We start from the raw sequence: 23,900 nt of genomic DNA, 5'->3' as shown, positions 1-23,900 counted from the left end.
TTTGTTTGAAGAGTATGCAACAATTCCGCCTCACAGAGATACGCAGTTGGAAAAGGGAGAAGTATTTTAATAGCTTTTTTCCAGATAACTATGGACTTTCTTTCATACTAAACAAAACTGAACAAGTGATACTTTCTAAAGACGAATCTGAGAGTCTAAGAAGAATTGAACCTTTTGTTGATTTCAAAGATGATCATCAATAACACCAAAAGTTGACATGTTTTGTACTAATGCTTAGGGTGTTTGTATTAGACTTCATAGGTTTTTAATTTGGGGGGGAATAGGGATGAGGTGGTGTCACTAAGCTCATTGGAAAATGGGGAAGTGTTCTTTTGTGTTTCTGCAGTTCATGGGGGCCCCCTGTGTGGAAAATAGTTGATATTTTAAATATATTAATACATAATGAAGGGGTCTGGTCACTCATCTGTGACTCCTCTTTTACCTGCTAGGAGGTCACTAACTTCTGTGTTTGTAGCTGAGGAGAAACAAAGCAAGTAGCAGCTGACAAACAGGATGAGAAGACCATCATTTATGGAGGAGAGAATTCTAAGGAAGGAATAAAGGATAGTAGTGGTGTTACCTATTACTTAATAGGGTAGAGAGAAATGCAGAATCCCTGCTATACTTCATAGGACTTAGGTTTCGAGGGAAAATAAATTGCTCTCTCTAAAAAAAGATGCCAATTTCGACAGACTATGTTATACATGATAGCTAAAGAGGGGTTTTGACTAACCTTAATCTAATATCCTAATTTAGATTGTCAACTTCCTCTCATATATGAGTGTTAGGAGCTCCATTGATACAGTGATGGTGTTCTTTTTGTCAGTCCCTAGGTATACTGTTAGAGCCATGCAGTGACCATGGTGGTAGTGAAGATGGCTGTCTTGAGAGGTAAGCATTTTCTCTTGTTGCTAATTAAGAAATCATTTTGAGAATTGGAGCTCTTCATAGATTGTGGGGTGAAATTTTTAGATGAGTATTCATTATAAACATACAGTTTAGATAATCTTTAAAAAAAACCCAACCTTCTTGTTTTTAATGGTAGGCTTAAAGCATATTAAATATCCTCAAATATTCAGAGTTGTATAGGTTCAGACACACATAACTTGGAAAATATTGAGAGGAAAGAACATTCAGCCTTCTTGGATATGCCTAAAACTTCCAGGAGATTTGTAGAACAGTTGGATTTATTGATATTCTGGGGATATCTATCAGTGAGTTAATTCATGGTTTTGGAACTATGGATAACCAACTGAAAGATTATAACACATTTGTTTCAACAAATATGTACATGATGTTTCTTTTCCCCTTTGAACTCATCCTTGGTGTGTGCTAGTACAGTCTTAAGCAGTTGGTGCTTTTAAAACTTTCAGTAGATAGAGTCTCTTTGAATAGAAGCTTTCTGGAATGTTTTAAATCACTGAATAGGGTTTGGATCTTGTTACCCTTTGCATCATTCCTTAAGATGCTGCCAAGAAATGTATTATAATTTTCTTAGGAGAGATTTGATATTCTGAAAACACAGCAGTAAGGAATTTGCAGGCTAGATTGTAAATATTGAGAGATCCCAAACAGCATTACTAATCTGCTGATAGCCTGTTGGCCATGGTAAACTTGTGTTAATTCCGTTGTTTCTTTTAATTGTGAGTAGGAAACCTGTTCTTTAAGGGTAAGTAAATTCTTTGGAGCCATGTCTCTGGAGCATCCCCATACTCTGAAGGTCCACAGATTTCCTGCTTACAGCATCCTTGTGCTTCCTTTCAGGAGGCAGGAATGATCTTCTTCCAGCCCAGGGAGTATTGGAGCTATGGGCTGAAGATAAAAGATTAACAGCATTAACAGGCATCCCCAGAATGATGACATCTGGATTTGGTAGAACAATAAGGATCCATTTAGTGAGGACTCAATCTTTTTGGAAAAGCTCTTTCTTTTTCAACTTCTGTATAGGTTAGCAAACTTGTTTTTAGATCCAAAGAGTAGCTTGGTTAGGTGGATTACATTTTGCATGTTTTATGTTTCTCAAATTCAAGTGATTAGGCCTTTTAGTCTGCTAGGATAGAATTTACTCATCATTTGCTTCCACTCTAAGCAAAGGATTGTCTTTGAGCTTGTCAGGGAATTTAGTTCATTTCTCATGCTCAGCAAGAATAAGGTAATTATGTATATGAGGAGATGACCTGCCATATTTAGATCAAGGCCTGTCTTGGGGATGCATGCTCTGTTATGGCTAGTAAAAGTGGCATGCACATATGTCATTGTAAATTTCCATGGTGGCTTTGGGGGAAAGAACTTTACCCCACAGGCATACTGATAAGCTACTGTATAATAGCAGGTGCTGTTTCGACTGGTAAAACAGGTACAGATCATTTGTGACAGCTTGGTGTAACACTTGTTCTAAATAGGGGTTAGTTTTTCTGAGAAATAAAAGGTGAAGTGAAATTTTTAAAAGTTTCCTTTTAGTATGTTACTGTTATGTTTTGAGGAAGGAAAGATATGGTAGTAGTAACCTTTGATTGTAAGTGATACCTTTGTGATTGGATATAGTCAGATTTAAAGTTAAAGGACATAGCTATAGCTTTTAAAAAATCTTTTTTAAAAGAAAAATGTCTCAGAGTAAGGAGAATAAAGCTATTTATTTCGTTAAAACATTTATTTTACAAAATCTTTTCCATTACACATTAATTCTTTTTGGTTTCTACTTAGTATGGATTTTAATTTTCTTTTTATAAAGATTTTTTGGGGAGGGTGGTTGGAAGGGGTCATGGAGAACATTAGTTCATTTTCCTAAACTTGAAGTGATTCTGTGGATCTTTTCAGTATTGTGTGATTTTCAGATATAGGGCTCCAAAGAATAGGCGTACATCCATTCGTCATTTTCTCCTCTCTTTATTGTAAATATTAACGGTATTGGGGAAGAGAAGAATCTAGGTAAGAAATATGCACTGATAGTAACCTTTTTATTCTTTAATATTCTAACAACTTGTATTTTTAGGAAAGAATATTTGTTATTTGACAGTGATAAATTGTCTCACTTGATTCTGGTAAGAACTATTTTATCTTATTTTTCTTAAAAAGTTGTCTGAGTTTAATCTATAAATTATTATATCTGGTCTTTAACTCTTTGGCTGGGTAGATTTAAAGAAGATTTAAATATAAAAACTGTTATTAAATATTTTATAGTTAAACAGCAACATCATTTGCCACTTTTGGTTACAAGAAAATGCTTCCCTAAATTTGGGATCCAAACTATGTTTCCCAATAAGACATATTACAAAACTGCTTGTTATGTTTGAAAATAGTTTGGATGGTGGGAGTGGGGCAGTTGGTTGTATAGATGCAGTAATGAAGACTACACACAGATACATGCTGGTTGTCTTTAAGTTGGGTGTGGAAAGCTTCTGTGGTTGTGAAATTTATCTTTTATTTTAAAATACAGGATTCTAGTAGCAAGATATGTGATTTGAATGCCAACACTGAATCAGAAGTGCCAGGAGAGCAAAGTGTTGGTGTTCAAGGGGAAGCAGTATGTGTCCAAATTCCACATTTAGATCTGAAGAATGTTTCTGATGGTGATAAATGGGAAGGTAATTTTACCCACACACATTATTTCCCTGATAATGTTATTTGTAACTGAAATTATGCTTAGCAATAATAATACTACTGCCCTTTGATCTTTTGTTTTCCCTTTCATATAAGATGAGTGAGTGAGTGTTTTTACTGAAATACACTGAAGAGATTATGGGGCAGCATCATTCATAATGAACTAAGAGTTCTTATCTGATCCATTAGCTTTCAAAATGGATATTAGAAATGATTAAAAAAATAAAAGCACCTAAGATAGGCTTTTGTTAATGGTTAAACCAGATGCTGTCTCCTAGTCTTTGAAAGCCAGTGTGTTAGGGCTTAGGGATCTCAGCAGTTCAAACAGGGGTTGTGTATCTGCCTTTTCCTTAGCATCATCAGGATTTTTTTAAAAAAAATTATCTTTGGCTGGGCGAAATGGCTCATGCCTGTAATCCTAGCACTTTGGGAGGCTGAGGCAGGAGGATCACTTGAGGTCAGGAGTTCAAGACCAAACCAAGTACTACAGTGAGACCCCATCTCTACAAAAAGAAAAATTAGCCAGGCTTGGTGACGCACACCTGTAGTCCTAGCTACTCAGGAGGCTGAGGCAGGAGGATCACTTGTGCCTAGGAGTTTGAGGTTGCAGTGAGCTGTGATGATGCCACTGCTCTCTAGCAAGAGAGTGAGGGTCTGTCTCAAAAAAAAAAAAAAATTACAGGAGATGGGGTAAATAGAAAAAAATGAACAAAAAATAAATTATCTCCAAGGGCATTTCTAAACAAATATTGCACTTTATCTGTGTATTAGGTTATGAAGGTATGGTGGGGGGACTCTAAAAATTTGCACAAAGGGGAGAAGTTTAATAAGCAAGCAACATGGGTATATGCATTTCTCAAAACTCAGCAAATGTACACTTAAGATTTTTGCATTTCATTGTATATAAAGTTTTTTTGCATCAAGAGAATTAAAAACTAAACAAATACTGAACTTCGCTAGATGATTTGTGTGCTGGAGTGTCTATGGGGAAATATACCGATATCTGCAGTTTACTCTGAAATTCATGAAAAAATAAGATGGTTAATTGGATGGATAAATGTTATGAAGCAAATATAATAAAATGTTAATGGTAAAATCTAGGTGATTAGTATATGGATATTCACTGTAAAGTTCTTTCAACTTTGTAAACTTTCAAATACAGTGTTGGAGGAGGTGGGGAAGCAAGCAACAAATTTGGATCCAGGAGGATTGTACACCTTCCTTGGTAAAGAGACAATGAGACAACTCAGGAATCATAAGCAGAATTACATATTCATTCACTTGGATGAAGATCCCTGGATTGTCTCACCTTTGGCAAGTTATCTGGTGACACACAGTAGCAGTAACAAGAGGAATTGCAGTGCCAGTGCCATGGCCTCCTTTTGGCACCGTTAAGTCTACTCACCTGATCACAGTTGGAGTGTGCTGTTTTTTTAAGGTCTAGGCATTTTTTTTTTGTAGAGCCTCAATCAAGTCATTGTCTATGCCAATCTTTATTGCTCTCTCCCCCTGCCACCCTCCACCCTTTTTAGGTCTAGATGTTTGGCATGCCCAGTGGCATATTGTATGTCTTAACCTAGACTAAATCAGACTAAAGTTGTCTTACATTTGCTTTGTTCTGGGTTATTCAGGACATACGCAATTTATGAAGAGGCTCCCTAGAGTTAGAACATACGTTGGTGTACTGGTAGCATTGAATATTAAATGTCCTTTTTAGTTATTTATTGTGGCATAGTCACTGAAGGAGTGGTGGTCAACAGAGTGTCCGTTAGAACCTTAGTAGGAAAGGAGTCTCTGAAAGAAGAAGCTGAGATTCTGATAAAGCACTTTTGCTTCTTTCTCTTAGAAAATACAAATAAATAGCCCTTTATGATCTTTGGCCTGGGGGTCCCAATCTTGAGTTTTAAACATAGAAGAACAATTGCTTTTCATTGTCTGAGGAGATTGGACATTATCTGTCTAGCTTCAGCTTTCTGGAGGCTCCCTGAAAGAGAACCTGATACTGGACTGTTTTTTCCTCCTGTCAGAATTCAACCCCTACAGCTTGTTACAGGGAAAGGAGGTAACCTATAGACTGCTGATCCCTGATTTTCAGTGCCTGAGCTGCCCCATTATCCACCTGGCTCGACAGCCTCCATGTAGGCTTCCTGCTGGCTCTCCCAGGAACAGGGGTCGGTGACCTTCAGAAAGCCAGCAGTTAGAGACAGCGGAGTGAAATTCCTAGCCATGAACTGTGTGCATGTGTGCTTGGCATAGTGGCTGTTATAGACCATGTTGTTCATTCCAACTTTGCCACCTATACGAGCATTGATTTTTCCACAGTTAGGAGTTAGGATATTCTAAAAAAAAAAAAAAAAAGTCTTCCTTAGGAGATCAAATTACTTTAGACCCTGAATACCTTGGAATCAGAGATATACTTTGTTTGATGTGACTCTTTGTAGAGAAGTGGGGATGACTCCAAATAGAGGCCCACTTCACTGTTCGTAAGTATGTGGGGTTTTTTGTTTTGCTCCAAGAACAGGAAAATGCAGTCAGCAAGCAGGTAGCACATGACTATCACCAGTCACTATCACCAGAATTTGTAGCGCCTATTCAAACAGTTTTGGCTTCTGATGGAAGTGGACACCATCTTTCTTTCATATTCTCTCCTGCTAACTCTGGAATGAAATACAGTAGGATATTTTCAAAGAGTAAACTTAAGGGAGATTTTTTTCTTTCAAATCAATTATACTGAAAAGCTTCAAACAGTACTTTAAGAGTTTCCATTTCTTCAGTTTTACATTTGAGTTTTAATAAAATAGCACTACCTTGTGTTTTTTTTGTGTGTGTGTTTTTTTTTGTTTTGTTTTTTGCCTTGCTTGCTGAAATGGAAATGTATGTTTGTGTTTGTTAAAGTTTGATTAGTAGTAATTTCTTTGAATAAAGTTTTTGAGCAGAATGCCTAACTGGTTTTAGGGAAATGTTTTCGGTATCTTTGGCTTTGTGTTATGTGTATGGTTTGTTCTGACTGTGCCGTGTGTTCACTTTAGTATTTTTTGCCATTTTTTCCATTTTATTAGCGTCATGCCCTATCACTTTTCCCCTCATTGATTTCAAAACAATGCATCTGCAGAGAGATGGGGAGGGTAAGTATGGTTCACCATAGTTTAGTTTTTTTTGCCTTTTTATGGTTCACTTTGTTTGTCTTTTTATTATAAGCCCTTCTCCTGCTGTCCCCATATCTTAGGAAAACTGTTCTGGGTTAAAAATGATACCCAGAAAAAAATTGTTACTTCTCTCTTTTCTTAAAATAGGAGATTTCTCATAAAATGTTTATTACCAGTTACTTATTTGCTGGGACACAGGTACAAGGGTTGATTTGAAAATCACTTACTGGGTTTATTGTGGGATTGCACGCTTTGTACCCAGTTTTTAATTATCAGATTGATCTGGGCTTCAGAAACAAACCAAATTATGTTCTGAAAAAAAAAGTAATTCTTTAAATTCCTAATGCATAAAGTTAAACTAAATTCCTAAAGCAGTAATCTTAGCTATTGTGTGAAGAAAACATCACTGTTGAATTTTGACACTGTCAAGCCATCTTTGCGTTCATTTTTGCTATTGTTAATAGCCATAGCATCAAAATTTTAGTTACAAAAAACTAACATGTAGATGGGAAAGGTTTTCTACCCCCCTTGTGTACGCCAGTGATGCTTTAAGTTAATTTTGTACTTGGGATATATTTGTGGATTGTGTGTATGATCTGCATGTGTTCTGTATGTAATAAAACCTTATGTGCAAACACATCAAATATATTAACATGATTTCACTTGAGAGCATGCAGGATAACACCAATAAAATATATGTGCTTACGAACTAGTGCTGTTAAGTTTTGTCTTGATAATAACGTTGGGCATTTAATTATTAAAATACATATTGTGCATAGGAATCCTGTAACAGAGGATAACCACTACAGTTTAATGTTAGAGGCCAGGTCCTGTCAGGTGAGTTAGCTCCTTGTTTGGAAATGTTAGAATTCAGAGAGCTTTGTTTGGTGAGCGTTCTGTGTAGTGTGGGGAAGAACTTCCACAGCTTCCTAACATCACTACTTAATAGTGAGGGACAGTTCATACACCTGGCATCATTTTGCTTTTAAGTTAAATTTCTAACTAAGGACTGTTGAGTGTTTGCTCTTTCTAGATAAAATTTTCCCTATTTGAAAAATAACTTTTTTTTATATAACATCTTTTTAAAAGTCAGAATTAAATAATTCTTTAAAATTAAATTACATTTCAAAGAGCTTGACAGTGTCCTTTCTTGCTTTGCCACTGGGTTCAGAAATTTAAGGTCTAACTCCTTATGTGAAAATAGAACTCTGGGATAAAAAATGAAGCTTTAATAATTTTAAACTATAGTAGACTTTATGAAGATCTTAGTATCTTTTGTTTTAAAAAATTTGAATAATGTATGAACCACTGCATAATGATATGATTTAAAAAACATATAGCTGATATTTTGTGACTTTTTTCCTATATGGACTCAAGAGACCCATGGTGCTATTCTTTGTGTTTGTTTTACAGAGCCATTTCCTGCTTTTAAGTCTTGGCAGGAGGACTCTGAGTCTGGAGAAGCTCAGCTGTCTCCACAAGCTGGAAGAATGAATCATCACCCCTTGGAAGAGGACTGTCCTCCAGTATTATCACACCGCAGTTTAGATTTTGGGCAAAGCCAGCGTTTCCTACATGATCCAGAAAAGCTGGATTCCTCATCTAAAGCACTTTCTTTTGCTAGGTATATGATTTTTATGTACTTATGAGAGGCGATTCCTATTATGTACGCAGGTCCTCTGAGACATTTAGTTTTCCAGACCTACAGTTCAAACCTTTCTCCTTTATTTCATGAAGGACGTTTTTGTAATTTTTTTTTTTTTTGGCCCTGCTATTAAATTCTAAGTTCACTGAGGTGTAGCGTTTGAGGTTTGCTCTCAAGTAGACGTTTCTTCGTGGTATATTCATTCATTCGTTTATTGATTTGTGACTGAAACACTGAACTCTGAAAGGGAAACTGCAAGTGCTGTGATTGGTTCCTCATGTTTTTTTTATCAAAGCCTTAAATTGCTCTGAATGTCAAAAACTTCCCTATATAGTTTGAACACTTAAAAGAGCTCTGAGCTGCTAGGTATCTTTCTTTTCTGCCTTGTTTCCAAACACGTTTTAAACTATTCCTAATTGTTTTCATCACCACTTGTGTTAATTAATTATGTGGTTTCTAACACAATAGTGTTTCTTTTTACTAACCGTTCTTTAGTGTTAGGGACTTAATTTCACTTTTAAAATATACTTATTGGTAATAGTGTTATGTCAGAGCATAAGAGATACGGTGTTGGTGCTTGAAAATTTAACTAATACACAGTGTTGGCCTTTTGTTTTAATTCAGGGTTCGAAGATCATCCTTTAGTTCAAAAGATGAAAAAAGAGAAGACAGAACACCTTATCAGGTAGTCAAGAAACTACAGAAAAAAATCAGACAATTTGAGGAACAGTTTGAAAGGGAAAGAAATAGCAAGGTAAGTTTGTAGCATTGCTCAGAGTGAGCTAGATCTAATATTAGAACTGGGGAGAGAGTCTTTCAAGAGCATTAGTTTAGCTCTATTTTGAGAGAGATAACAAAGCTGGAATGCCCAGAGACATAGTGATCATGCAGATCTGAGATCATGTAGCTCCTTAGCCTCCTGATTACCAAGCCAGTATTCTTGCCAGTGCACCGTGGCATCTTTGTATTTCCACTGGGAAAACAGCTTTTAGAATTTTTAAAGCAAATTCTTTACATTGATAAATCATGTTAGTGCTATTTCTGCTGTCAGAAACCACAAGTACCAACAGAGGAGGAAGAGAGTAAGTGAAGGAGGAAGGGGGGCCGAGTAGGGGATGGCTTAATAATTAGAACATGTGAAGTGGAAAGAGTCTTATACTTGGAGTCAGAAGACCCATGTTTACATCTTGCTTCTGGCAGTTACTAGAGCCTGCTCTGGGAGAGCTTTACTTAATATCCTGTCCCATCTAATCAAAATAAGATAAAGTAAAATGAGGATTGAGTGAAGTCTTTGCTGTGGAAACTATAAAGTACTATTTGGCCATAAATTAACATAACCATTGCTTACCACAAAAGTATAGTGATTGTGCTCCTTAATTTCTCAGCCTTCGTACAGTGATATTGCAGCCAATCCAAAGGTATTAAAATGGATGACAGAGCTTACCAAACTGCGGAAGCAAATTAAAGGTACACGATGTGCCATTTGTAATATATTTGTTGTTGTATTTTTTTGTTTTTTGGTTTTTTTGAGACAGTCTCACTCTGTTGCCCAGACTGGAGTGCAGAGGTATGATCATAGCTCACTGCAGCCTCAAACTCCTGGCCTCTACTGATCGTCCTGCCTTAGCCTTCCGAGTAGCTAGGACTACAGGCATGCCCTACCATACCTGGCTAATATTTTTTGTGAAGACGAGGTCTTGCTATGTCACCCAGGCCAGTCTTAAACTGTTAGCTTCAAGTGATCCTCTTGCCTCAGCCTCTAAAAGTGCTGGGATTACAGGTGTGAGCCCTTGCACCCAGCCTATATTTGCATTTTTCAAATGTTATTTATAATAATTTCTAAGGATTGTAATTACAATTTTTGATAATTTTAAAACTTGGGCACAGGATGGCAAAAATAAATGTTTCCTTTTTTTCTTTTATTAGGGTCAACATTGTATACTAAGTGTTGGGAAATCTAAAAAAAAAAAAAAGAGATGGGAAATCCATAGTACTATATTCTTTCAAATGTCTTTCTTGTGTTTTTATTAGTAATATTATGTTGAAAGTTACCCTAGATTTTATATTCATAGTTGAACTGATATTATAAAGTTTACCTGAAATATACTTAAGATATTAGGCAGTTTTGGTTTTTGTTAGATATTTCATTAAGATTTTTGGGTGGGTATTTCATCTAAGAGTAAGGATATCTAATCATAGTGAATTGTTTATTCCACAAAGACTAAATTGTAAGTCTTCTTGAATCATAAACTAGGTTTTATGTTTCTGGGTGTCAGCCCAGTATGGTAGTTGCTAAGGTATATTTACTTTGTGGGTGTTTAGTGAGTATGCTTTTTAATAATTAAAAAATTATCTGTGCCAAGCTTTTGTTACCTGGAGCAGCATCACTTTGGTTCCTTCATGGGAATTTATTCAATAAAATATTTAATAGCTCCACAAGTACCAAGTACTTTGTAGGCAACTGGGGTTACAGCAGTGAACAAGACAGACTACCTGCTGTCGTGGCTTTTACATTCTTGTGGTTAAAATCATTTCTCTTAACTCTTCTTGAGAATATTACTTTATTTTCCCCTGCAATTCTGTTACACATTTCCTCGTTTACTGCCAGTTTCTAGTCATCAGTGAAAATCATTACCTTTATTACATTACTAATTGATATCATTAAATTGACTAGCATTAGTCTCCTAATTTCCCAGTTTTCTTGCACTCTTACTGTCATACAGTCCATCTGCTGCAGAGCATCCAGAATTATCTTTTAAAAAATCATGTTACCCTCTTGTTCAGGCCCTTTGATGACCTTCCATTTAGAATAAACTCCAAACTCCTTACCATGGTTTTCAAGGCATTGCAACACTCTGTCTTTAGCCAGTTTTACCACTTTCATATCTCATTTTCTGTTCCTCAAATATACCAAGCTTTAGGGCCTTTGCACTAGCTGTTGCCTCAATTGGTCAATTGCTAGACCAGCTCCTTATTCTGTATTCAATGAGATGACGCCATTCAGAAATGCCTTCTTTGTCAGTCTCATCTACATAGTTGCTCTTCCCCAAAGCACTCCTTTTAGCTCTGTAACTCCATCCTGTTTTATCTTCTTTATAGCACTTAGCACTCTGAAATTATTTTGTTTATTAATCTCATTACTTGGTTATTGTTTTTCCTTCCCTGAATATATGCTCCATGAGAACAGAGACCGTGTCTGTTTTGTTTACTACTGTATCTCCCATGCTCATCAGAGCATCTTATTTTATAGTAGGCTTTCTATGAATATTGGTTTAAAGAATGAATAGAATAGCTCTCTTGCTATATAGTTTAAATATTTTATGTGACTTTGAAATATCTGAGTCTGTGTGCTATTAATGTGTACTTTCTTGTTGTATATCTTGTGTATTTGACTTAGTCACATTTTAGCTAAAATCAATTACTATTGATCTATCCTCTCATTTCTGAAATGTAGATGCAAAGCACAAAAATTCTGATGGAGAATTTGTACCTCAGACACGTCCACGTAGTAACACTCTTCCAAAAAGCTTTGGCTCTTCTCTAGACCATGAAGATGAAGAGAATGAAGATGAATCCAGGGTCATTCAGAAGGAGAAAAAACCATCTAAAGAAGCAACCCTTGAACTTATTCTGAAAAGACTGAAAGAAAAACGTGTTGAGAGGTGTCTTCCAGAAGATATCAAGGTAATCTTGAGCTGTGATTTTTGCCCAGACTAGCCTTTAGAATTCCTGAAACAAAGTAATTACCACAGAAGGATTGAGATGTCTGGGTAGTCAAACTGCCTGAGTCTGCTCCCCAAGTTTGCAGATTCAGAAACATGATTTTATCAGCATACAATAAGTGCCAAATCTTTCAGGCATTGAGTCACAATAACTAAAAAAAAAAAAAAAAAACTAGAATGTTGATCAGATCATTTATGTTGGAGACAGTTGGCTAAGTGAGTGTTTAAACAGCATGAAACACACCTGAGTTTGAATTCTGGCCTTAATAGCCATATGTATTGAGCTCTTAGCTTATGTGGGACATGGGCTGGTTATGTTATATGCATTTTGCTGCTCAGTCCCTTCAACAGTCGTATGGTGTATATGGACGTGATAATGTCTTTTAAAAAAAATACTAACTTGATATGGTGGTTATAAGGATTAAATGAATTAATTTTTTCTGAAGAAACTGTACTCGTACTCAATAAAGCCTGTGCCTAGGGTAGTCCTGGTCAAAGCACTTGGCAACCCACATCCTGTATGAGATGAGATTTGCTGGGAGAGTGGTGGTAGATGGTCTCAGGTGAATTTTGTCCCAGTTAATGGTGAGTCCTAATGCACACTCTTACCTTGACAAATATTACAGTCTTTTTTTCCGCTTTAATTGAGTAATTCATTCTCATCCCTCCCCTCCCCTAACTTTGCTTTTAAGTTTCTGCTTAGAACAACCCCTCCACCACCCCAACTATTTGATTGGATTCACTTAATTCAGATTCCTTGTCCTAGGTTTAAGGTTCAAGCTTGAGGTTGAAATCACAATGGTTTACAGACTCTACACTCAGCTATCCTCTACTGAATGTATATAATCTAAACTGATAATTTGTTACAGGAAGATATTCTCCAGTGAATTTTTTTTTATCTCTAATTTCACTCTGGTGAGAGACAGGGAAGTATTAACTAGTCCTGGGAATAAGTAGTGAGTTTATTTGGTCTAGTGTTGAAGGATATTCTGTGGAACATTGAGATGCTAATAAGTGATCCTATGGAACAAAGGGGAAGGTAATATGGACAAATAAATTTGGGAAATTGTGCCTGTTCTACCATTTAGAGTACTAAAAGATGTGAGGGGAGTATTGCAATGTAAAGAATGTGCCAATCCAGGGGAACTGAGGTAATAGAGTAGAAGTCTAAGGTTACAAATTGACATTGTTGAGTTTTTTTCAGGATCTTTCCACTATTCTGCCAGATTTTTTGTTTTGTTTGTTTTAGAGACACAGTTCTGCTCCGTTGCCCAGGCTAGAATGCAGTGGCATTACCATAGCTCACTGCATCCTCAAAATCCTGGACTCTAGTGACCCTTTGGCTTCAGCCTCCCGAGTATGCTGAGTAGCTAGGACTATAAGCAACACCACTACCACGCCCAGCTAATTTTTAAAAAAAATTTTTGTAGAGGATCCTTTTGTAGTTCAAAGCATGATAATTGGGTTTTTACAAGCATATATGAGATATGCCTCCCTCAAACCTTGTTATGACGTTAGCACATTATCCCTCTGACAAGAAAAAAAAAATTTTTTTTTTTTTTTTTTTTTTTTTTTGATAGAGACAGGTTTCACTCTGTTGCCCAGGCTGGTCTCAAACTCCTGGCCTCAAGCGATGCCTCCTGCCTCAGCCTCCCAATGTGTTGGGATTACAGACATGAACCAACCGTGCCTGGCCCAGATTTTCTTAATAATTTAGGAGAAATACTGGATTATAAAACCTGTGCATATATGTATGGGGTGTGTGCCCACTAGTCTTAATGCTAATAAAATGTGCAACATTAAATAAAATAACAGGCAATTATATATGTTTACTGTGTGCTGGTTAGACACTGTTGTAAGTGCCTTACATATAGTCACTCATTTAGTCCTCATTAGAGCCCTTTGAGGTAGGATGAAGTATTCCCACTTCACAGATTAGGATATTGGACAAAAAGAAGTTAAGTAATTTACCCAAGCCAGTATTTATAATTTATTCAGATAAAATATAAATCAAGCCATCAGAGGGGGTTGGTTGTTACCTACTTATTAGAAGACCAGATTCTACAAGAGACTGAAAAATTCTGCTTGCAAATCAATAAGCAAAGGATGCATTAGCCTGGGCTAGACTGGTTATGGTCTGCCCCTTCAACCTAATTATTTACATTATGGGAGTGAGGAGAATAATGACGGTGCCAATGGAGTTGTTTTTTTTTTTTGTTTTTGGGTTTTTTTTTTTTAATTCCAGAAAATGACCAAAGATCATTTGATAGAAGAGAAAACTTCTCTCCAGAAAAGTCTTCTTTACTATGAAAGTCAACATGGAAGGCCGGTAATGTCTCTCTTAGATTTGATTTTCTGTCTTAAGAAAGAACATGAATCACTCTTGTGGCCTACGTTCTTCACAGCTGTTTTGTAAAGCATTGTTTCTTACAATTGGGGGATTGCCTACTTATTTAATATAAAATTTTACATTGGGGGTGGAAGTCATTTGATGTTTTGTACATTTGAGATTTCTTATGACTAGGCAATTTCCTTTTTGCTTGCTTCAGGTGACCAGGGAAGAAAGGCACATTGTTAAACCTCTCTATGATAGATACAGGCTTGTAAAGCAGATGCTGACAAGAGCTAGTATCACTCCTGTCCTTGTAAGTAAAACAAGCAAGTATTTCTCTAGTTCATTTTATCCTAGTATGTTCTCTTCAAATTGAAAATTTTTTATGGTGGCATATTGGAGAAATACATAACCAAGGTAAATAAGTTAATCTTTACTGATGGGGAAAAGTCAGTTAAAATAATGCTTTATTCATCTTTGTTTATATTTTTATTTATTTATTTATTTTATTTATTTATTTATTTTTTTGAGACATAGTGTCGCTTTGTTGCCCTGGCTAGAGTGAGTGGCGTGGCGTCAGCCTAGCTCACAGCAACCTCAAACTCCTGGGCTTAAGCGATCCCGCTGCCTCAGCTTCCCGAGTAGCTGGAACTACAGGCATGCACCACCATTCCCGGCTAATTTTTTCTATATATATTTTAGTTGGCCAGATAATTTCTATTTTTTTTAGTAGAGACGGGGTCTCGCTCTTGCTGAGGATGGTCTCGAACTCCTGACCTCGAGCGATCCACCTGCCTCGGCCTCCCAGAGTGCTAGGATTACAGGCGTGAGCCACCCGCACCTGGCCTTTGTTTATGTTTTTAAAGAAAAATGAAAACTCTAATATTTAAGTGAAGATTAAATGCTATCCCCAAATTAACCATTAGATTTTAGATAAATTTGTCTTATTAGCCCATTATAATTAGCCCATCCTGCATTATTACCTAGGAATTAATTCAGTGGAGCTTACGGTTTGCCGTGGCTTTCAGGCTATTTTATGTAGGTAGCGACTTGCATGGGGGGGTTCCTTTAGGCATTGATTGCCTCATTACTCCTTATTAGAAAGTTCACATTGGCTTTCTCAGTGCTTTTTATTTAGCCCTCATAGAAACTGATTCTTTTTTAATTGAGTTTTTTAAAGTTTGCTTTCTCAACAGTATTTTATTTAAGATAATCAGTTTTCCTTAAACAAGGAATTTTGTATATTACAAATTCTCCTATAAGGCAGTTCATTTTATACAGATTTTATCCTTTGCTTGCAAGTATTTTGTGTCACATTTCATAATTCTATAATAGTATAAATAGGTTTTGAAGTTCTTTATGGAAAACCATTTTAGAACTCCAGGTTTGTCTTTTAAAACTGAGCCTGTAGGAAGCATTTCTGTATCTTATGGACTACTTAATATGACTATCTATTATAAAGACAAATTTGGAGTCTAAAAGTTAAGTCAAAGCAATTTGATAGGAAACAATAGTTTTTTCAACAAATGGTGCTGGGACAGCTGGATATCTATGTGCAAAAGACTGAAGTTGGGTCCTTATACCATATATAAAAAGCAACTCAAAATGGGTCATAGATCTAAATGTAAGAGCTAGAATTATAAAAATTCCTAGAAAACATAGGAGTAAATCTTGACTTTGTGTTAGATGATTTTTTTTTTTTTTTTAGATATGACACCCAAAACAAAAAAAGCAACAGAAAAACCTAAGTTGGACATTATAAAAATTAAAAACTTCTGTGCATCAAAAGACACTATTAAAAGAAAATGAAGGCCGGGCGTGGTGGCTCACGCCTGTAATCCTAGCCCTCTGGGAGGCCGAGGCGGGTGGATCGCTCCAGGTCAGGAGTTCGAGACCAGCCTGAGCAAGACCCCGTCTCTACTAAAAATAGAAATAAATTATCTGGCCAACTAAAAATATATATAGAAAAAATTAGCCGGGCATGGTGGCTCATGCCTGTAGTCCCAGCTACTCGGGAGGCTGAGGCAGTAGGATCGCTTAAGCCCAGGAGTTTGAGGTTGCTGTGAGCTAGGCTGACGCCATGGCACTCACTCTAGCCCGGGCAACAGAGTGAGACTCTGTCTCAAAAAAAAAAAAAAAAAAAAAAAGAAAATGAAGACAACCTACAGAATGGGAGAAAATGTTTGCAAATCATATATCACATATACCCCCAATATGGGTCTTGTATCGAAAAAATATAAAGAATTGTTACAACTCAAAAATAAAAAGACAAATAACCCAGTTAAAAATGAGCAAAGAATTTGAATAGACATTTCTTCCAAGAAGATATATAAATGGCTAACAAGGATGTGAAAAGATGTTGGACAGCATCAGTCATTAGGGAAATGCAAATAAAAACCACATTGAGATAACCATTTCATACCCACTAGTATGGCTGTAATCAAAAAGATAAGAGTGTTGGTGGGGATATGGAGAAATTAGAACTTTCATACACTGCTGGTGGGAATGTAAAATGGTGTGGCTACTATTTGGCAGTTCCTCAGAAGGTTAAACGTAGAGTTACTCTGTGAATCATCATTTCCCCTCCTAGGTAAATACCCAAGAGAATTGGAAATATATGTCCATACAAAAATTTGTACATAAATGTTCATAGTAGTATTCATAATAGCTGAAAAGTAGAAGCAACCCCAATGTCTGTCAACTAATGGATAAATAAAATGAAATATCATTCTGCCATAAAAAGGAAAGAAACACTGGTATATCAGTGAACTTGAAAATGTGCTAAATGAAAGAAGCAAGACAAAAAAGGCCACATTATATGATCTCATTTATATGAAATATTTATAATAGGCAAGCCCATGGAGACAGAATGTTATATTACTGTTTCCCAAGAGCCAGGGGGAGAGTGCAAGTAAGTCCAGCTAATGGGCCAAGATTTCTTTTCAGGTGATGAAATGTTCTGAAATTAGTGGTGATGGTTGCATGACCTAGTGAATATACTAACAACCATTGAATTGTACATTTTAAAAGAGTGAATTTTATGGTATGTAATTATATCTTAATAAAGCTGGTGGTTGTTGTTGTTGTTGTTGTTTTTCTTTGAGACAGAGTCTCGCTTTGTTGCCCTGGGTAGAGTGCAATGGCATCGTCATACCTCATTGTAACCTTAAACTCCTGGGCTCAAGTGATCCTTCTGCCTCAGCCTCCCAAGTAGCTGGGACTACAGGCGCATGCCATGATGCCCGGCTAATTTTTCTGTTTTTTTCAGTAGAGACGGGGTTTCTCTCTTGCTCCTGCCTTGGCCTCTCAGAGTGCTCGGATCATAGGCATAAGCCACTGGGGCTGGCCTAAAGCTGTTATTTTTTTTAAAAAAGAAGGGTCCTTAGACCAAAAAAGTTGATAACTATTTTATAAAAGAAAGATGCTTCCAAATTAAGGTATATGTTCTTATTTAGAATTTTGAAAATATTTGTTGAATGATCTCTTTGAGACTTTTCTCGACATTATCATTTATCACCCTTGTGCATAAGTAAAAAGAAAAATATAAGCAAAAAAATTTATTAATCCCCAAAAAATATTTAAAGCAAATGCTTAAGATTTTGAAAATAAAGTTTAACATTTGTAACATAATGAAGTGAGGCTTCACTGAACGCTTTAAATACTTACAATGTAAAACTATTTATATAATTGATTGTTATAGGGATCTCCATCCACCAAGCGAAGGGGTCAGATGTTACAGCCAATCATAGAAGGAGAAACTGCACATTTTTTTGAAGAAATCAAGGTAATTCTTTAAAGAAATCATTCTCTGATCTTTTTCCTAAAGGAAAAGTTGAAAGTCAAGGTATGTTTGATTCTGTTTGGATGTCTTTTTAGGAAGAAGAAGAAGATGGTATTAGTCTGTCCTGTGAGTTAAGTGATATCTTGAAAACTGCTGTACAGGTAGAGTCTTCATTGGAAAACTCAGAATCTGATGTTGAAGAAAATCAAGAAAAACTGGCTCTGGATCTCCGATTGTCAAGTACTAGAGCAGCTTCTATGTATGTATACTGGTTTGTGACTTTAGCCTATTTGTATAATAAATTTATAGGCCAAGAAATTTGACATTAAATAATTGCACTTGGAGGGAATTAATACAAGAGATTAATCAAGGGATACACACCCTTCTTAACTGTGATTTACAAATAATGTTGTCTACCCACTTTCTTGATTAAACATTGATGTGTTTCAAAAGTTTAAAAAAAAAAACAACCTTACATTTGACTTATAACAAAGTACAGGAACCAGTTGAGAGTTTATGTTAGTTTGTTCTGTATCAGCTTCTTTACCTTTGGATTGTATGGTGTACGACAGTTGTTCTTAAACCTGACTTCACTTTATGATCACCTGGGAAGATTGTTTTTTTTAAAAGTACTAATGCGGAGCCCTACCTTCAGCTATTCTGATTTAATTGGTTTGGGGTGGAGCTTAGGCATTGGTAGGTGCTAAACGTTCCCAGCAGATTTTAATTTGCAGCCAGGGCCAGAATGACTGTTAAGAGTATAATCAACCTTGGCCTTCTAATAATGTTTTTCTTCCATTTCAATTTTAGGCCTGAATTACTGGAACAACTGTGGAAAGCCAGAGCTGAAAAAAAGAAACTACGTAAAACATTACGGGAATTTGAAGAAACATTTTATCAACAAAATGGAAGGTTTGTTGAGTACCATAAAATTAAGTCATCTCTCTCCTTTAACTCCTACGTTCCCATATGTTAAAATAGTGGAACATATGAGATTAGAAAGAAATTGTGCATATAGGATGTTAGCATTGGAAGTAAAATTTAAAAATATTCGTTTATGCTCTGAAGCCCTGCTATTAATGGCAGGGAAAAGTCAGAGCTGGTGTAAACAACATCTAATAAACTATTTTGAGGTTATCCTAGGGAGCTTGGTTGTGTTGCAGTGATTTTATATTCTTTAATTCTGTATCCTTACCCTTTTGGAAGTGGTAGTAAAGTGAGATATTTCTCATTTTAGAAAGGATCTCATAACAAGAGTGGTATCCTCAACTAGTTTGGATTTAAAATTTTTATACTGAGACCATTGTGCTTAGGCTGCACGTTGAGTCATTCCAGGTTGCCCATTTCCAAGGTGTGTCACTGTGGCAATCGTGTGGCTCCTATAGTACAATATGGCATGTGTGTTTCTCTAACCGGGAAATGCCCAGTTGACCCTGAGGGGTCTTTTAAAATGAAGAAAAATATATTCTAATTCAGATGGTGGCCAGCAATGAGAGTTAAATTATCTCAGGCCACAAAAATGTTTTTCTAAGTAACTGGGTAGTCTTACCAAGCTGATAGCTAATATAACAAATTCTAAAATGCGTTTACTCTAAATTCTCTCTGCTTTGTGAGTCTCCTGTATAGGTTGGCACATATAATTAAGACAATCTGAAGTTCAGGAATTCATTTTCCCAAGTGCCTCCTATTTCTTTGTATTACTGGAAGAAAATTTTGCTTATGATTATACTTAGGATGGTTTGATGCTTTAGCTAGTGATTAAACTAAATTGCATTGGGTCCTTAATATAAAGTTAAGTTAGTAAACTGCTCTTTTGTTGCAGGTAAGATGGTTTACTTTTACATGTTAATTCACTGGAGCCACAGTTAACTATTAATAAATGTATGAAATGATTCAGTATAGCCTTGTAGCACTTAATAGATACTTACAGACCTGGCAGAGTGTAGCAGTGGATGTCTTATTAAGATATTAGGTTACCTCTAGACTGATCATTGATAAGAAGTATAGCATCATTTAATCAGTGGAGAAATCCATCAAAAATAAGAGCATTTTAGTAATGTTTCTTCAGGGGGTGGAAGGAGGGTGATTGGGGAATAAACTCAATAACCTTTTTGCTTATAGAGCAACTTTTTATTTGAACTTTTATGTAGTAACATTATGTCTCATGTTAGGAGAATTTCTGGGTCTTTATTATTTTCCAAATGATATCTAGAACATTATAGATTTTATTTTCTTCCCTAGGAATGCCCAGAAAGAGGATCGTATTCCAGTGCTTGAGGAGTACAGGGAGTATAAGAAAATTAAAGCAAAGCTTAGGCTTCTTGAAGTTCTTATAAGCAAACAAGATTCTTCAAAATCCATATAAAGTATGCTCCTTGAGAATTCATATCATAAAGTCAGTTGTATTCCTTGAAGCTATCATCATGTGTACTTGGCTGGTACTTGAGTTCATTTTGTCAGGCACTCAGAGAATCTCATTTTGTACTTGGTTGTGATGCCACTAAACAAATGGTGGGAGGGTAAGTAGGCCCTCCCTAGGGAGTGTAAGTGATATTGCATATTAACGACAGACTGTCCTCTCCACCTTTAGCAAACATGCAGTTTCCTTCATTGTTTTATACTATAAATACATCCTTTTAGCAAAAGACTAGGATTTTATCCTTTCAACTTCAAGAACTTTGGAAATACAAGTTTTTTGTTATTACCAACGTTTTGTTTTTCATTACTGAAGAAAATTGAGAGGAAAATCTTCACACTGAATTCTTCGGTTGCCTTTTTCTTACAGAATGACTGAAAATTTGAAAGAAAAGCCTGTAAAAGTGCACATATGGAACTATATGTTCTATGTTTTCTTAGAAAACCAAAATCAAACTGAAATTTCAAGTCCTACTGTGGAACACCTTTCTGTTTAATTCCCAAAGTGACACTTTACAGGTAATATGTTAACAAAATGTCGCAATTCAGTGGTCACACAGCTCCTGGATAAAGATAACAGTGGGTAGATCAAACAGTGACCTTGCTTAGTATATTGAAAACACATACCACACGTCGTACACAGAACTGAATCATATCACATGCTGCCTATGGGACTTAAGTTACTGTTTGTTTCCTAAGTTACTGTTTATCAGCTGGTGATGATGTGATTTGTCTGGAGCAGATCCTGTGCAGTTCCCCCCCAGCCCTTCCAGATAATGTGAGAAAATAGCCATGTCAGTATGTAGGAATTCTGATGGTGCTCAGATTTGTGTGTTCAATCAGATGGGCCTAAATTGGAAGTAAATCTGTTCTTAACAAGGGCTATACCACTACATTTTTTACATGTACTCTAGGAGGTCGCATCTTTTCCCCCCTCTTTTAATCAGCAAAATCCATACAAAAAACACCCGCTGAAGGGACCACCTTTTGCTCAATCATACGCTGTTTAAAGCAGCTGTTTACAGGGTGTGTAGTGGTATACCCCTTGTCATATACTCTTAGCATATCTTTTTGCCTTTGGCTTTGCATGGCTTTTCTTCAGGTATTCTCCTGGTATCATTCTGCTAATTATTTTTACAGAATGGTGACTTCATTTGTGTTAACAGTACAATAGCAGATTTGGGTCAGACTTAATCTAAGTGTTAATTTTTTTTCCTGGTGCTTTTTTGGATTGATGACTGTCTCACTTTGTGCCCATGATTTGCATGCAATGACTCATGCATGGTTTTTCTTAACTAGCTAATATTAACAATTTTTTCCATATAAAAATGGAATTTTACAACATCCTCTAATAAGGTGAGGGAAGCATGAACCTCAGACTTCTGGCACTATTACATAGTAAGCACATGAAGTAGCTTGGTAATAAATAGTGATTCTAGTACTTCACATTTCACCTGTGTGTGCAATGCCTTTTTTTGCGGGGAGGGAAAATCTAATAGTGAATGTATAGTTGGGGAATAAAAAAGCACTAAATCCAGCCCTTTTTGTGTGGTTTCCTTTTGATACAACTAGGTTATTCATAATGTATACCTAGAAAAGTGAAATTGAAAACACCATGAGACGTATCACTTTGATTTGAATCCATCATGCAGTGTACATATCAGTTAATATCTTTTAGTCTCCAGACAGGAGTGTATGCAAACATCTAATTTTATGTGCACTGTATATTTTATATGAATGTTATTTTATATACCACATGCAGAAATGTCCATATGTACTATTTAAATGTTTTAAATAATATATTCCTTCTTTATAATGCTAAATCTATATGAGGACCATATTTTTATAAGTCAGTGGCCTGACTGGTTTCATTTTAGAATTAACAGCTGCTTCATGATGTTTTTCAGTGTTAATGTTTGACTACAAGTAGACTAGATAGTAGTGGCATGGCAACACTTATGTGACAGTATTGTGTGTCATTGTTGAGTTGTAGGTGGTAAAATTAGGCAGTTTGTGATAGTTTTACTTTGGTACAAATAAAAACTATATACAGATAATATATAGATATAGATATCTATGTGTCCACCAGTATAACTGCATTGCTGTGTCTGGCACTTCATTGTACAGACTTTTGTAATAAAAGAACTTGAATGTTCTAAGTCATTGTAAATGTATGTTTGTTTTTCCAGTAGGTGTTAAAAAGAGAAAATATGGACTTCCAAGTGTTCCCTTACCTTGATGTTTTTAGGCTTTGTTTGAATTACCCCTCCCAGGAACCATGTTAGGGCATAACAGAGTCACTCAACTGTTTGGCTGGCCACCGCTCTGGGGAGTGGTAAGGCAGGGAAAGGCCATGTTGTTGATTCCCTTGTGGATATCAAGGGAGAAGCTGCAGGGAGAATAGTTAGCATTTCTCGTTGCAGTGAATTATCCTATTAAGAAAACTTGATGTACAGTCTCTTAAGATAATAGTTTGGCCTGAGGAAGGTGGGTAGTAATTTTAAAAATATTTTTGTTTAAGTTTTAAAATCCAGGGACTTTTTAGCACCAATGTGAAAGTTGTGTGCCACAGGCAAGTGATGGTGCTTGGGCTAAGAGGACAGACATATGGCTATTCTGGGGATCTTACATAGCCTATAAAAATTAGAAGAGTTTCCCTCCAGTTTCCAAAATGCCAGTCATGCAAAACTTTCCAACCATCCCAATAGGGCTCCTATACTTTCCAGACATAACTTCTTATGATGCTGATACACTTGCCCTGCTCTTTATTTTATTCTTGGGAAATAGCTTCAAACTGCCTAGGTGAATTTCAAGTTTGAAAATATTAGTAACATTTCTGTAGATGGTTAGGGAGTTGGTTCCACACTTTGGTTTTTTTCAGGAGACTTCAAATTCTGAACAATGGAGGGAGACTATTTTACTTGGGTCTTACATAATGGTCTAAACCTTTATTAATTTAAATAATCTATGGCCAAAGGAAGTCAGAACATAGTATATGATGCACTTGAAATTACTAACTCTTCTTATACTCTGTAACTGTAAGAAAATGGTCTTTCTCTACCTACTCATTGAACTATTAATTAGAGAGCTGCCTCATGAACCATAAGCATTATTTTGTACTTTCCTTCACATTCCTAGAATTTAATAATAAACCTCATTATAAAATCCTTTGTGTGTATAGCAGTGTATATGTATTTTGCAGGAATGTTGTACTGTGCATGGACTGTATAGTGGGTCCCAGTTAGGGGCATTTAATTCT

At 36.1% G+C, this 23,900-nt stretch overlaps 1 protein-coding gene and 1 non-coding gene across 9 annotated transcripts in view; both read left to right on the top strand.

Annotated features, from left to right (window-relative positions):
• FAM13B (family with sequence similarity 13 member B) overlaps positions 1-22,800 on the top strand; it is a 71,282-nt gene extending 48,482 nt beyond the window's left edge. For 5 of the 8 annotated variants that reach the window (XM_045550857.1, XM_045550863.1, XM_045550860.1 and 2 more), the window contains 14 exons: positions 827-891; positions 2,993-3,041; positions 3,437-3,584; positions 6,660-6,725; positions 8,160-8,370; positions 9,016-9,145; positions 9,777-9,858; positions 11,846-12,075; positions 14,359-14,442; positions 14,663-14,758; positions 18,146-18,229; positions 18,322-18,485; positions 19,037-19,138; positions 20,468-22,800. In XM_045550857.1, the coding sequence (XP_045406813.1) occupies positions 827-891; positions 2,993-3,041; positions 3,437-3,584; positions 6,660-6,725; positions 8,160-8,370; positions 9,016-9,145; positions 9,777-9,858; positions 11,846-12,075; positions 14,359-14,442; positions 14,663-14,758; positions 18,146-18,229; positions 18,322-18,485; positions 19,037-19,138; positions 20,468-20,591 (1,635 nt within the window). In that variant the 3' untranslated portion in view covers positions 20,592-22,800. The remainder of the gene's footprint in view (positions 1-826; positions 892-2,992; positions 3,042-3,436; positions 3,585-6,659; positions 6,726-8,159; positions 8,371-9,015; positions 9,146-9,776; positions 9,859-11,845; positions 12,076-14,358; positions 14,443-14,662; positions 14,759-18,145; positions 18,230-18,321; positions 18,486-19,036; positions 19,139-20,467) is intronic. The other 3 variants (XM_045550862.1, XM_045550864.1, XM_045550859.1) reach the window with 1 other exon arrangement.
• LOC123639082 lies at positions 13,547-13,649 on the top strand. The gene has a single exon (XR_006735646.1). It is a non-coding gene; the product is annotated as a small nucleolar RNA U13 (small nucleolar RNA).
• Positions 22,801-23,900: the final 1,100 nt, after the last annotated feature.

This window comes from Lemur catta, chromosome 5, assembly GCF_020740605.2.
Source record: "Lemur catta isolate mLemCat1 chromosome 5, mLemCat1.pri, whole genome shotgun sequence".
NCBI lineage: Eukaryota > Metazoa > Chordata > Mammalia > Primates > Lemuridae > Lemur > Lemur catta.
Note: the sequence above shows the minus strand (reverse complement) of the source record. Positions and strands in the feature narration are given on the sequence as shown.